General features: G+C 33.6%; 1 protein-coding gene across 2 annotated transcripts; it reads left to right on the top strand.

Moving 5' to 3' along the window:
* The first annotated feature begins 673 nt into the window (after nt 1–673).
* Nucleotides 674–12,309, top strand: LOC126676947 (protein GRIP). 2 transcript variants are annotated; one of them, XM_050371326.2, is made up of 22 exons: nt 674–885; nt 1,517–2,063; nt 2,968–3,083; nt 3,648–3,817; nt 4,834–4,927; nt 5,709–5,795; nt 5,903–5,983; nt 6,226–6,351; nt 6,815–6,923; nt 6,995–7,074; nt 7,447–7,575; nt 7,665–7,765; nt 8,777–8,910; nt 9,034–9,131; nt 9,219–9,338; nt 9,448–9,475; nt 9,584–9,642; nt 10,275–10,346; nt 10,421–10,468; nt 11,291–11,396; nt 11,509–11,567; nt 11,899–12,309. In XM_050371326.2, exons 2-22 carry the CDS (start codon nt 1,592–1,594, stop codon nt 12,007–12,009), a joined length of 2,400 nt encoding a protein of 799 aa, XP_050227283.1. In that variant the 5' UTR covers nt 674–885; nt 1,517–1,591; the 3' UTR covers nt 12,010–12,309. The 2 variants fall into 2 exon arrangements, with proteins under 2 accessions (XP_050227283.1, XP_050227282.1); XM_050371325.2 differs by having other exon boundaries at nt 1,387–2,063.
* Nucleotides 12,310–13,376: the final 1,067 nt, after the last annotated feature.

Here is a 13,376-nt window from a genome sequence, read left to right as displayed (position 1 = left end):
TTCGTCTTATCTCTTTTTCCAACTGATTTTTCCTCTCTAAAATACGTGTTTTTGTTAGTTCATTCAAAGCTTATCAATCTCCACTGTAAAGTTAAAAAAAATGAGATTTTTAAAAATTCCGCTTATTTATTTTTATAGTGGACACTGAAACAAAATTTTGAATGAATAAAAAAGAACATGTATTTTAGAGAGGAAGAATCAGTTGGAAAAAAAGACTAGGCGAAGAAAATGGTCTAGAGAAAAGCACCGAAAGACGGCGAGCAAACAATGTTGAAAAAAAAGCGTAAATATGAAAAGAGAGTTAAAAAAAATATGCTTGAAAACCAAAATTTTGACTTAAGTGGCAATATGCCCCCTGAACTTGCAAGTAATGGGCAATTAACACATATATTAACTTTGTGGGCAAATCAGTACATGAACTTGATGATTATGGGCAATTTGCCCCCTCAATTTGTAAGTTAATTGTCTCTTAATTTGGCAATTTGCCCCCTTAACTTGTAAGTTAATTTGCCAAAATGGGCTAATTGCCCATAATCAACAAGTCCGTGTATTGATTTGCCAACAAAGTTAATTTGTGTGTTAATTGCCCATTGCTTACAAGTTGAAGGGGCAAATTGCTACTTAAGTCCCAAAATTTTGGAAAGGGAATTTTTGTGAAAATTTTGGAAAAGGGCGTAAAAAAAAGAAGAGAAACCTGGGCTTGTGAGCCAGTCAGGAAACGGCAACGTTTTCAGTTGTCCCCCTCGCGCGCTACGACTTAGCGTTAGATCCAATCATACAACTCAACTCAACTCAACTCAATTCAATTCAATTCCCTAATTGAAAGAAACGATTAGGGATTTGATTTGATTTGATCTCTTACTCTACGCCACTTGAACAGGACAGGTACCGTAGCAATGCACTTTCAGTTCAAATTTTTGTTTATGCTTTTAGTTTTAATGGAGATGGAAATTTGCTCTTTTTTATATTATTTTTAACTTTTGAATGTAAGAAGATCCGATGGATCATTGTTTGGTTGGTTGCGTTTCAATGATGATGATTATGTAGTAACGAGCTTTATTTTGTTTCTCTAATTGAATGGTTAGTTTTAGTTAGTTGGCTAGCTTCTTTTTTTTGAATGCGAATATTAGTTTAAATTTCCGTTATAGGAATTATAAATTGACAGAAGTTGTAGTATTTTTGCTGCTTTAGTTGGTTGCATGTGATTTTCCAAGAAACAGCTTTACATTTATGAAATGCTGTTTTGTTTATACGCGTTTTCTTTGATATTTTGATCTGAGTTGCTTTCGACATTATTTTTGTGCTTGCTAAATTGTGTGTTACTATGATGCAATATGTTTAAATCCAGCATTTTAATTATTTTTCTTTTCTTTGTTCGAATTGCAGTAACTCATAGTAATTCGTGAAATTTCTTATCCCTGGTAATAGTATGTTTTTCCCGGGATAGAGTTCAGAAATTGATTGATGCAGAGAATCTCAAAGGGTGTGTTATGATTTTTGTTGAGAATCACAACAGGATTTTAAAGAAGAAGGTCAGTTGATTGCGGTTGAGAAGATAAGGAAGGAACAGAGGCGGTTACCAGAATCAAATATGTCAAAAGATGAACGCAATGTTGTCGAAGTACCAGAAGCTCACACGCATGAAGCTTCTTTAGATGATGAAAAACAGTTGTCTGATATGGACAATGGGAAGAATGTGAATGCTGCTAAGGAAAATGGGCTGCACGGTAACACTCTGTCGGCGGAGAATACATACGAGCAGCTTGTTGAGATGGTTGTTGAGCTAAGGTTTCAGAATGAGTTCTTGAAGTCTCAGTTTGACAGTTTGAAAGATCTTCAGTTGGCACCTGATGAATCTCAACAGAGAACTGAAACAAGTGATCAGGGATCTGCGGGACCTTCTGAGGTGGATGAACTCCGTAAAAAGATCGAGTCTATGAGTTTAGAACTTGATGAAGAAAAACAACTACGTAGCGTAATGGAGGAGGCTTTGAGGCATCTTCGAGAGGCACATTCTGAAGCAGATTCAAAATCCCAAGAGCTTTCTGCAAAGCTTGCTCAAGGTCGGATTTTCATCTTTATCAGCTCAATTCAATTTAATATGTGAGATCTAGGTCATCTATGAATTCCTGCCGCACTTGAGTTGTTTATCTCATTTATGACTTTTAAATATGCTATAATATATGCTTAACACAATGAACTGTAATGATATTGATGTAGATAATATTTACTTCTAAAGAAAAGATTTATAGCTATTGGCAAGAGGTTTGGAATTTGCTTTGGCTTGTGAAAAATTTAATCTGATAAAAAAGGAAAAAGAAAGTCAGAGAACAAAGTTGTGTTTGCTGTTTCGGAAACCGAAAACTAAACTCATACGAAAAGTTTCGGGACGTTTTGGTAAATTTTAAAAATTAATCAGTTGTAAAAAATATAAATAATTATCCACAAATCAAAAAATCTAACCAATTACTACAAATTTTATTACTCACATTATCTATAATAAATCTTATGTTCTTTCATTTATTGGATTATATTAAATTTTATAATATTTTGTAAAATTTAGTATATTATTTTTAATTATGGTTATATAATTTGTAAATAATTTTTTTTATTATGAACTTAATTTTTGAGTATATATAAATGATTTATTTCATAAATTTATGAATTAAATATAATATATATAAAATTATAACTCTTAATTTTTGTAAATATATCCCTATATTTTTATTATTTACATGTTTTTCCCACGTTTTGTGTCCTTTATTTTGGAAAAATATTATTTATCCATGTTCGTCTCGTGTCGTTTCTGTTTCTGATTCCGTCTCCGTGCTACCTAGAGGAGAGCAAAAAAAATCTGTAATTTAAACTGCTGGTGTTAAATTTTCTTGCACTTTGATGAATGATGTTATTGTATTTTATCCTTTCTTTATCCAAGCTCTAAATACATAGCATTTTTACACCACGTAGCTCAACAGAAGTTAGATCAAGAATTAAAAGAGCGTGAAGAGAAGTACACTGAACTTGATTCTAAATTTCAAAGGCTTCATAAGCGAGCAAAACAACGTATTCAGGAGGTTCAGAAGGTAAAATCTGTCTCTGGATCATTGTGTTGCTCTTTTCTTTGTAAACTTAACACGTGCTGTGCACTATCACTTACGCAGTGAAATTGACAAGAAAGATTGTATAAACTAATGATCGAAACAAAAATGTTTTGCCTTATTGTTAAATGTTGAAATTTTGTGTCAGTTGTTTGCTTCTGTGCACATGTGCACATTTTATGGATGAACTAATTCTGTGGTTGTTAGTGATATTGTGATAGCTTCCCTATTGTTATTGAGTAGTTTCGAAAAATAAGCCTTCAGTTTCTAACGGTAAAGTTTGAGGGATACACCTTATTGATGAAAAAAGATTCACAAATCACCAAGTGTAAGAAGTTGAAAGATAGCTTGAAAAAAAGGGATGGCATTGTAAATTTCAGGTGTCAATTTCTTTTTCTTATTCCTTCATATTATATTTTGAGAGGGGAGCAGGGCATTCTGTGTGTGGGGGAGTGTTGGGTCAATGGTTGTGTTTATACTTAAAAAATTAAGTGTTTGTAGTTGTGCAAAATCTGAGTTCTTAAAACTTGCTAGTAATTTCATTTTCAGGAAAAAGATGATCTTGAAGCTCGTTTTCATAATGTAAATGAAGCCGCTGAGAAAGCATTATCCCAGCAGTCAGCTCTGCAGCAGGAGCTGGAGCGCACAAGGCAACAAGCAAATGATGCATTGAAAGCAATGGATGCAGAGCGGCAACAATTAAGAAGTGCAAACAATAAGTAACTCATTTATGTAGTTATATTTTTGTATTGCATGATTGATCCACATCTCCATTGTATTTCTTGTTATTTATGCATTTCACTAGAGATTTCCTCCTACACAGCTACACTTTATATCTGGTCGTAAAGGAAGAATAATTTAGGTTTCGAACTTTCTCTTTCTTTCCATTTTTATAGAAATATGTAGTCATTGTTTTTTTGTTCCTTCCCTAGGTTGTTGGATGCTTTCTGAAATCTACATAATTTTAGGGCCAAACTTACATGTGCTGTCCTCATGTGTGGCTAGGAGAAATTCTTAGGTGAACCGAGTCCACCATGTAGGATTGTGAACCATCCATTTATTACGTGACACGTGGCATGACTATTTACATGAGCCAATTAATGAAAGGCACATTAATTCTAAATAAAACACATTAAATACTCATTAATAATTGTGCCTTTCATTAATTGTCTCATGTAAATAGTCATGCCACATGTCACGTAATAAATGGATGGGTCACAATCCTACGTGGTGGACTCGGTTCACCTAAGAATTTCTCGCTAGGCTAGGGATCATATTGTTACTTTTTGTTACTATTATTGTCTTTTGTGCCTATAGAAAGAGAGAGAGGGAATTATGCTTTGCAGATAAATCTTTTAATCTTACTCTTCTGTGTAAAATGGTGTGTTTTCCTCTTTCTTTCAGTAGTTTTCATGGCTTATCCAGTGAGAACGAAATTGGCCTTCTTTTATAAGTGTCTTTAATTTGCAAGTGAATTTCATTTTTCTACTATTAAATTCCGAAGAGAGTGAACAACTATTTTTGACAAAAAAACTGCTGGACTCAAAGCTAGTTAAAAAATATATTTAATGTAAATTCTCATTTTGCAATTGTTTTACTTTTGTAATCCCTTTAATGGAACTTAACATCATTTCACAGGCTGATTAAGTAACTTTTTTCTTTCTCAATTGTATTTTTCATTTGTAGTCTAGTTTCAGTTTCAACTCCAGTTGGTAACATTTTTTCTGATATCCAGACTCCGTGACAATATTGAGGAATTGCGCCGTTCATTTCAACCTAAAGAGTATGCTCTCGAGGCACTACAGCAGACACTTCTAGAGAAAGAACAGGTGCTTAATTATTATGCTGATCTTGAAGTTTGCTTTTCAATACCTTCATCTATCTGTTTATGTTGATAGATTTGCTTAATGTTCAGGCCTCTTATGATGTACTCCCTCCGTCCCATTCTAATTGAACACTATTTCCTTTGTGGGTGTCCCATTCTAATTGACACTTTCTATTTATAGAGTACTTTTCACACTACTTTTCTCTTTATACCCTCTTCAATTAATGCATTTAGAAAGAATATTTTTGAAAAGTTGTGATGCATTTAATGTAATGTAAGGATATAAAAGTAATGTTACTAAAATTTCTTAAATAATGTGCAATTGAAATTTTCTCAATTAGAATGGGACAGAGGGAGTATTCGTTTAATACCTTGCTATTCACCCTTCACTTATTGCATATTCACAACTAAAGTTACGGTGTACACATTTGCATCAATGTCTTCAAATTTTGAGTAACTTTACTGGGAATGTTTAATCACATTGTTTGACCTCTTTGACGACTTCTGTAATATTTCTAGACATGAGATCAAGATGCAATATATTGGTTTCATCTTGCATTATTTTTTGCATATTCCTGCAAAAAGTATTATCTAAAAACAATTTTTCTGCTGTAGATTTTCAATCTAGTAGAACCTTTTTGTCTCCAAGATTTCTATCCTCCTTTGAATTGCTCTTCTATTTATCTCTTTGAACTTGTATTGGTTTGCACATGGTTCTGGAGAATTGACATGTTCTTTTTCTCCATATTATATCAAATCATATATTAACCTTCTTTTTCTTTTAGATGTTGGAAGACATGAAAGGTTTACTACAATCTGCAGAAGAGAAAAGACAAGCCTTAGTAGCTGAGCTCACTGCTAAACATCATAAGGTAATTTGTTTCAGAGGCATGTTCATATTCAAAAACTATTGTTAAGATGCTTGGCATTCTATAATGCAAGAATGTGTGCCTGAATTTGTTTCTGTTTTCTGTTCAAGAATGTAGAGAATTTGGAAGGTCAACTTGCTGAAACTGTAGCTGATAGAAATAAGGCTACTGAAATAATTTCTTCGCTTCAGGTGAGATATATTGTTCCATGGTTAACTCTATTTTAGGATCTGAAGCAAATCAAATGCGTAACTAACAAGCTATACTTCTTTGCTTTTGTTTCTTTTTATTTTTGTTTATGACTCCATGTTTGACATGAAAGATACATCTTTTTTTTAACTGTGCAAGGGGCACTAAACCTAGCTCAATATTGCTTGAATATTTTGAAAATTATTTGGGATAATTCAACCACGCAACTGCTGTCTTCCTGCAGGTGCTAATAGCAGAGAAAGAGTCTAAAATTGCAGAAATGGATGCTGCTTCAACTGGTGAAGCAGCACGGCTTAGAGCTGCTTTGGAAAGTGTCAAAGGAGAGATTGCTCAACTAAACCATGAGCATGTATGAGTTCTCTTTTCAGAATAAATAGCTGACTATCTTGCTAGGCTAGTAGTTTGTTTAAACTGTGGAGCATTATTTCTGAGTCAAATCTAGCAAGTTTCATTCCTGTTCAATATCTTTCAATTGCTTTCACGGTCTTACAGATTATCAGTAGATTATTTAATTGCTCTAAGTTGGTTTTACATTTTCTACTTCAGCTTAAAATTGTCAATTTGCGTACATCAAAAGCAAAAAGGAAACTGAAAATCTCCAAAAGAAAGATGAAAAATATTAAAGATTACTTCACTTTCAACTATGATCAATTCTTTCTTGTCAAAGCCACCGGAAATGCTTTACTTTTTGTTATTGCGTCAGAATGTGAAGGTCATCTGATTGCCACACAATGCTAGCATTCTTTCATCATTATGTGAATGTGTGTAATGTAAATTAGGTTTTATTTACATTATGTGTGTTATGCTGTCAGGAAAAAGAAAAAGAAAGCTGGGAAACTGCCTCCCAGGCACTTAAAATGAAACTGGAAATTGCTGAGAGCAGCTGCATACGAGCCGAAATAGAAGCAGCTAAAATGAGAAGTATGTGTGCATTCTTTCAGGGAACTTTGACTAAACATTTATGCTGATATCATGATTTGCATGTTGGACAGGCAAGCTGGAATCAGAAGTGACTGTACAAAGCCAGATGCTAAGTAAAAAAGCTTGTGAGCTATTGGCTGCTAAAGAGGAGGTAGTGTATTTGTTTTTCTTTATTTCAAGGCGCTGGTTTTATTGTTTGACTGATTTCAGAGGATATAATCTTCAATTATTTCGAATCTGAAAAGTGTGTCCTGAACAAATCTGTGTATGTGAGGACAAATGGATCCTTTTATCTACGTATGCAAAATGGAAATGACAATATCAACCATTTCAGAGAACTTTATCATTATGAATGGAGAAACTTTGTGCTTTGATTTACTTTGTCATGGCTGAAAGCATTTGTGATTAGCATAATTTTTATGTCTTGAGTTAAGATATGAGGTCTATATGTGGTGGACATCAAAATTTAGATGGCAATCATCTATTCTTCTGATAGATTCTTTGATCAATTTGTATGTTTCAGATAAATCGCCTTGAGAGTGAATTCTCCTCATACAAGGTTCGCGCTCATGCACTTCTCCAGAAAAAAGATGCAGAGCTAATTGCAGCTAAGGACTCTGAACAACTTAAAGCTCTGGAAGAAGCACTACAAGTACATGCTCATGGCTTCCTTTAAATTTTAGTAGAGTTCTTTAATGTATGAATTTTTAATCTCTGATAAATAAGTTTTCTCTTCTACAGGAGGCTGAAAGAGAACTATCCTCAGTATCTTCAGAAAGGGATAAAGCTCTTCAGGATCTTCAGAATGTACTGGCTAATCGTGATAAAGAACTTGCAGAGAGGTAATGTGAGTGCTGAAAATTTTCATGATTGGTGATCTCTACTGGAATTCCTTTCTTCTCATGCCTCTGTCTTTATTCATGTGTATTTGATATAAAGGAGATGCGAGTACAGATTTTCTCTAATAAATTTTTCATAAAATCAGAAGAGAAATGTATTTTCTCTTGTTCCTTCTGATTATGGATGATATGGAGAGGTTGTTTCCTTGCCGCTTGAGTTTCATTTGCACCAGGGTGGGGGAGAGGCAGACATTTATTCATAAAAAAGTGTCTGATTTTCCTTGAATTTGTGTTTATTGGGTTTGGGGGTGCTTTTTGGGGTGGTGGATGTGTTGCTTGAAAGAGCCTTTTGTTCTAAAGTCATGACAAGAGGAGTTAGATCAAGTTCGTAGTCGTCATGTATTTCTTTTGGACTATGTGGAGGGAAAGAAATAACTGAGTGTTTGAATGACTGACTGAAAGGAGTTCTTGTGGATATTTTGGCTTTTTTGGTAGCTTACATTACTTGCTCCATTTCTTTTGTATACACCTGGTGTACTGCCTGTGTTACCTCTCTCTATCTCATACTTAATCCTTACACTAATGCCCTACAATTTATTCTTAAACTTGGGGTTAGATCGTTTTGAAGATGTCAATTGCTGCTATTTATGTAACAGTGTGCTTTTTATAACCTTCCTCTTACAATTTCTTTGATTACATTGCTTTTGTGGTCCACACCTGCTCTTATTTGTTATCCTTTTTTGTTTGCCAATTTTTGTATGTATATGTGCATGTAAGCATATTACTTTGAATCAAAGTTTTAATGTGTTTGTAATTCTCGTTATTTTTCTTGCCACAATATCATCTTTGACTCGTGATGTTTGTCTTTATTTAGTGCCTTTTTCTTTTGTTGGCGATACTATTTCTTGTTTATTGTTTCTTATGATCTTGTCCTTTTACCATCATCCTGCTCCTAGACACTGAAAATTGTGTATTATGGAGCTTCTTTTACATTCAAACTTGTTTCTATCCCAGCGATGCAGCTCTTAAGGAGGCCAAGCAGCAGATCAAAAACATAGAAACAAAACTTGATTCTGCAAATGCTCGCCGCCAGTTAGAGAAAGAAGAATTGGAGATAAACCTTCAAAATTTGGAAGAAACCTGGCGAAGTAATATTTTGTGCTGGATTAATTTCATACCTTACAATTTTCTTCCCTTGTATCCCCTTCCTTTTGAAAAATGCTTAATTAATGAGGTTTGTTACAAGTTGGAGTTAAATAATGCATTTGCAGTGAGATACGAGGCACTAAAGGCAGAAAAGGAAGCATCTTCTGGTCAAGAATTACAAAAAGAATTAGAAGAGTTTAAACTAATGTTCAAAAAACTGAAGGTATATTATAATATCTCCTCATTTTTGGGTTTAGTCAAATTGGTCAAATTCTACTTATTTGTTAATTATTGCATTTGAAACATGTAGCAAGAGCATGATTCATTCCGTGATCTCGCTGATAGAATGATTGGGGAGAAGGACAAAGAAATATCAAAGCTAGTTGATGATAATAAGAACCTTCGCCATTCTCTGGATTCGAGACCACAAGTATGTTTTTCTTCTTCTTAGCAATTTATATAAAAGCTTTTCTTGGTACCTAAAAATCTATTGAAATGTTTTTGCATCTCTTAATCCTTGGTCTAATCATGTGTCTCAGGCTGATCATATTGAAAATAACATTTCAGGTATAAGAAATGTCCCTTTTTTAATCTATTTTAGTCAGATAGAAGCAGTTACCATTACACATCAGCAAATTGATCATTACTGGTTCTAACTTACCCTTGATATATCAGCATTGAAGAAACAGGACACATCAAATCTGAGCACATCTTCCGCAGAACAGCAGATTCTGGTACAATCTCTTTTCCTTTTTGGATTTATCTTTGGCAGTAAACTTGAGTATGATATTAGGGTAATTTCGATAAATGAAAAGAAGCATTGCAAGGCTATGTTATGAGTGCATGGACATACCTCAGCTTTATCTAGTAGACAAGTTTGTATTTGAATTAAACAAATGCAGTGGATTTCCTTGTGTCTTCTTTTTATCAAAATTCCAGTTTGGCATGCTATTGTTTTACTCCTAAAACTTAATTTCTTCTGGGAATCTTATCTCAATAATTTATGTTGGCTATAAAATTTCAAAAACATATCGGTTCGTACTGAAGATGCTTGTCGCCAAGGAATCCTGCTTGTTTCCCTTAAATATTTATCTGCATAAAAAAAGATGTGTATGTGAGTATATTGTTTGATAGTTGATAGTTGATACACACAGACAGTGTGTTTGCCATCATATCATATTTTAGTTGAGTTTATCACGACAAGTGGTAGCTTTCACCAATAGGCTTGCTGATAGCCGCACAAGACAATACAAAATCATCGTATTACTGTATTTGCTATGATCAATTTACATTTAGTAAACTTGCAGAATTTAAAGTGGCATCACAACTGACTTGGAGATGATTTTTATTTTTGTTTAAATTGCAGATTTTGGCAAGGCAACAAGCTCAAAGAGAGGAAGAATTGTCACAATCACAGCGGCATATTTTGGCACTTCAAGTATGTCATCCTCAATTTAGATTATTACAATTTACTTCCTTGATGTGCAATTTCTGATTATTGCTCTAACTTAGGAGGAAATTGAGGAACTTGAGCGTGAAAATCGTCTACACAGCCAACAGGTATGGTATGCTCGGAAATCTGGTGATTGACATCTTGTATTCTTTATTCCCTCTGTTGATCTAGGTCGAGCAATAGACTGCTGTTGTTAAGAGACCCTCTTTGAGATGGATGGATTAGTTGCAAAATGACAGAATTGAAATTTGTGAATTGATGAGAAGTAATGTAGCTAATACGAAAGGAATTTTTCATATTTCTTGAATGATATGCCAAATCACCAACTAGTAATGATTAGATTTTGACAAGCTCGTGAAAGAAGTATTTTGATTTGAGGGACCTCCCTGAATTAAGTTATTTGTTATGGTTAAAGGACCTCGTAGATTCAGATGTCAATTTCAAGTGGCCCTAGATAGAGGAAAGAAGACTTGAGAACCTGCTGTAATAGGGAAATCCACATGATTAGTTAAAAGGAGAGTACATATAATAGACAAGGGAACCCAGCTAGCATTTTATGGTCAGCAATAATTTTTCTTCCGGCACTGTTTGGATTGTGACTTTTTAAAATCCATGGATTTAAAGGTCCCATCATTCGGATTGAATATAAATTCCATGGATTTATACGGATAATTTTGGAATAATAAAATTTTAAAACACGAGAAAAACGATTGATTTCAACATTCCCACCTAGGAGGTAGGAATTTAAATGATGGATTTTCAAAATTCATGGATGCATACAACTTCTTGTCCTAGAAAACAATGAATTTTTATTTAAATCCATGGACATTGGTCATGTAAATTCCCTTAACCCAAATGATTTTATTGTTTTTGTTAGTAGTTTCATGTTACCAAGTGATGCAAATTTTTGTGATGTGATTTGAATTCAGGAAGCCATGTTGAAAGCTGAGCTACGTAACATGGAAAGGACAGAGAAAAGGGAAGGGGTAGATCTGACATATTTGAAAAATATAATTTTAAAGCTTCTTGAAACAGGTATTCATGTCGATAGATTAATCTCGGAAATAGAATTATGCATTTTGTAGTCCCTGCATTGATGCAAGTATTCAGTAATGAGCACTCAGCTTATTGAACTTCCTCTGATTAGGTGAAGTGGAGGCGCTATTGCCTGTGGTCGCAATGCTTCTACAATTTAGCCCTGAAGAGGTGAAATACTATTTCTGCTGCATGTTTTTTTTATATCATGTCTCATGGTTTTCTGCACTATATATGATTATATTAGGTTGGATATTACAAATCATATGCTAATTTCAGTTCTTCCCTTTGCGTTTTATGGATATATTTTCTATTTCTGCATTTTGTTTTGAAATATAAGAACTTTCATAAATCATGTCAATAAGTAATTACAGCCGTTAAGAATGTATTTCTGCTGACATGACATAGCACGAGATGTTTGAGCTAGTACATGCGCAGCATAAGTGTCTTATCTATGAAAGAGAACGTATTCTGAAAAGCACTCTTCGGATTATGAAAGCAGGTAGTAAAATGTCAACAAGCATACCGCACATCTAAAGAAGCTCCGCCAAGTCCAGCAAGTGATTCATCTGGATCGGGGCTCGCTCTTTTCTCAAGATTCTCATTTTCATGATACCCAGAGGGGATTCTATATGATTCTTTTGCCGTGCGGCTTGCAGATCTGGAGCGGAGACGGTACCTGGCAGTATGTATTCTTTTTGTAACAACAGTTCTTTTTTGTCTTTTTGATGCAACTATTTTGTAAAAAAAAAGATCACATGAAATTTATACAATAAACTAGGAAAGGAAGAAAATCTTGTTGAAAATCCAATGTAGAGTCAGCAAAGTGAGAAAGAAAAACTGGTTGGATAAATTTGTGTTGCCTAAAATTTGTTAAGAAGCAAAGTAATGTCTTAGTTGTTCAATTGCATAATATTTTGCAATTAGTTTAAATATATGTACCAATGAGGCAATGATCAAACTCATAGGTTGATGGCTGTGTACTTTGCAGGCTTCAATTAATTGATTTTTTTAGTTTTAACTCCTTTTCTTTTATAAATATTAAATAATATTAATTTTCGTTTAATTCGATTTTTTTATATTTGCAATTGAAAAAGGGAATATACTTTTTGGTAAACTTTTTTTTTGAAAGTTAGAATCTCATTAATTAAATATAAAACACAGATGAAATATTGACTCTTCAGCTTACAACATTAGTTTAAATATATATATTCAAATTATATTTTATTGATAGAATAAAGATTGATTTTTTTTTTATCAATTTTATATTTTTATTGATGGTGCTCTTATTTAAAAAAAGGAGATATAAAAGGAAATTGAAAAAGAGGACAATTTGGTCCCAAAAAAAAAGAGAAGGAGAATGACAGACCGACAGTTTTTGGCTAAGTTAAGGTTGAAATTATGAAACGTTAATTTACTATTCAAAATTAGTCTTGCAGAGAAAAATGCTTGGCCATCCATCACTTGTCAAAGCCACTGAAATAAAGGGTTGGTGCATTGGTGGTATGTGGGTTGGTGCTAACTTGCTACACACTGCTCAATTAAGTAACAAATAAATTCAAGAACGGAGAAAGTTGCACTCATGTAATATCCAAACCAAATTATCTGTCCGACAATTATTTTTTTAAGGTCTTTTTAAACTAGAATTTGAAGTGCACAACAGAAGACAATCCTCCTCCGGACTTCCGCAGTTTGAGTTGGGTTAAAAACACGGAATGTATTTACTATTTACACACAGCAGATAGCATCCAATGCGATAGATTCAACAATTTGGTTTGATTTTTTTATCAATGATTAATTTATAAATTCTATCAATACTTTGATCAACGATTAATACGCTTGCTCATCCTTAAATTTATTAAGTTCACATTTTTGAGTTCGTATTTATTTCCGTACAACATAGCTACCTAGAAATAATGCATCAAACACTTGTATCGTGTGATAATAGAACACACATGCAAAAATACCAGCAATTGTTCA

The sequence above is a fragment of the Mercurialis annua genome, linkage group LG4 (genome assembly GCF_937616625.2).
Source record: "Mercurialis annua linkage group LG4, ddMerAnnu1.2, whole genome shotgun sequence".
Classification (NCBI taxonomy): domain Eukaryota; kingdom Viridiplantae; phylum Streptophyta; class Magnoliopsida; order Malpighiales; family Euphorbiaceae; genus Mercurialis; species Mercurialis annua.
Note: the sequence above shows the minus strand (reverse complement) of the source record. Positions and strands in the feature narration are given on the sequence as shown.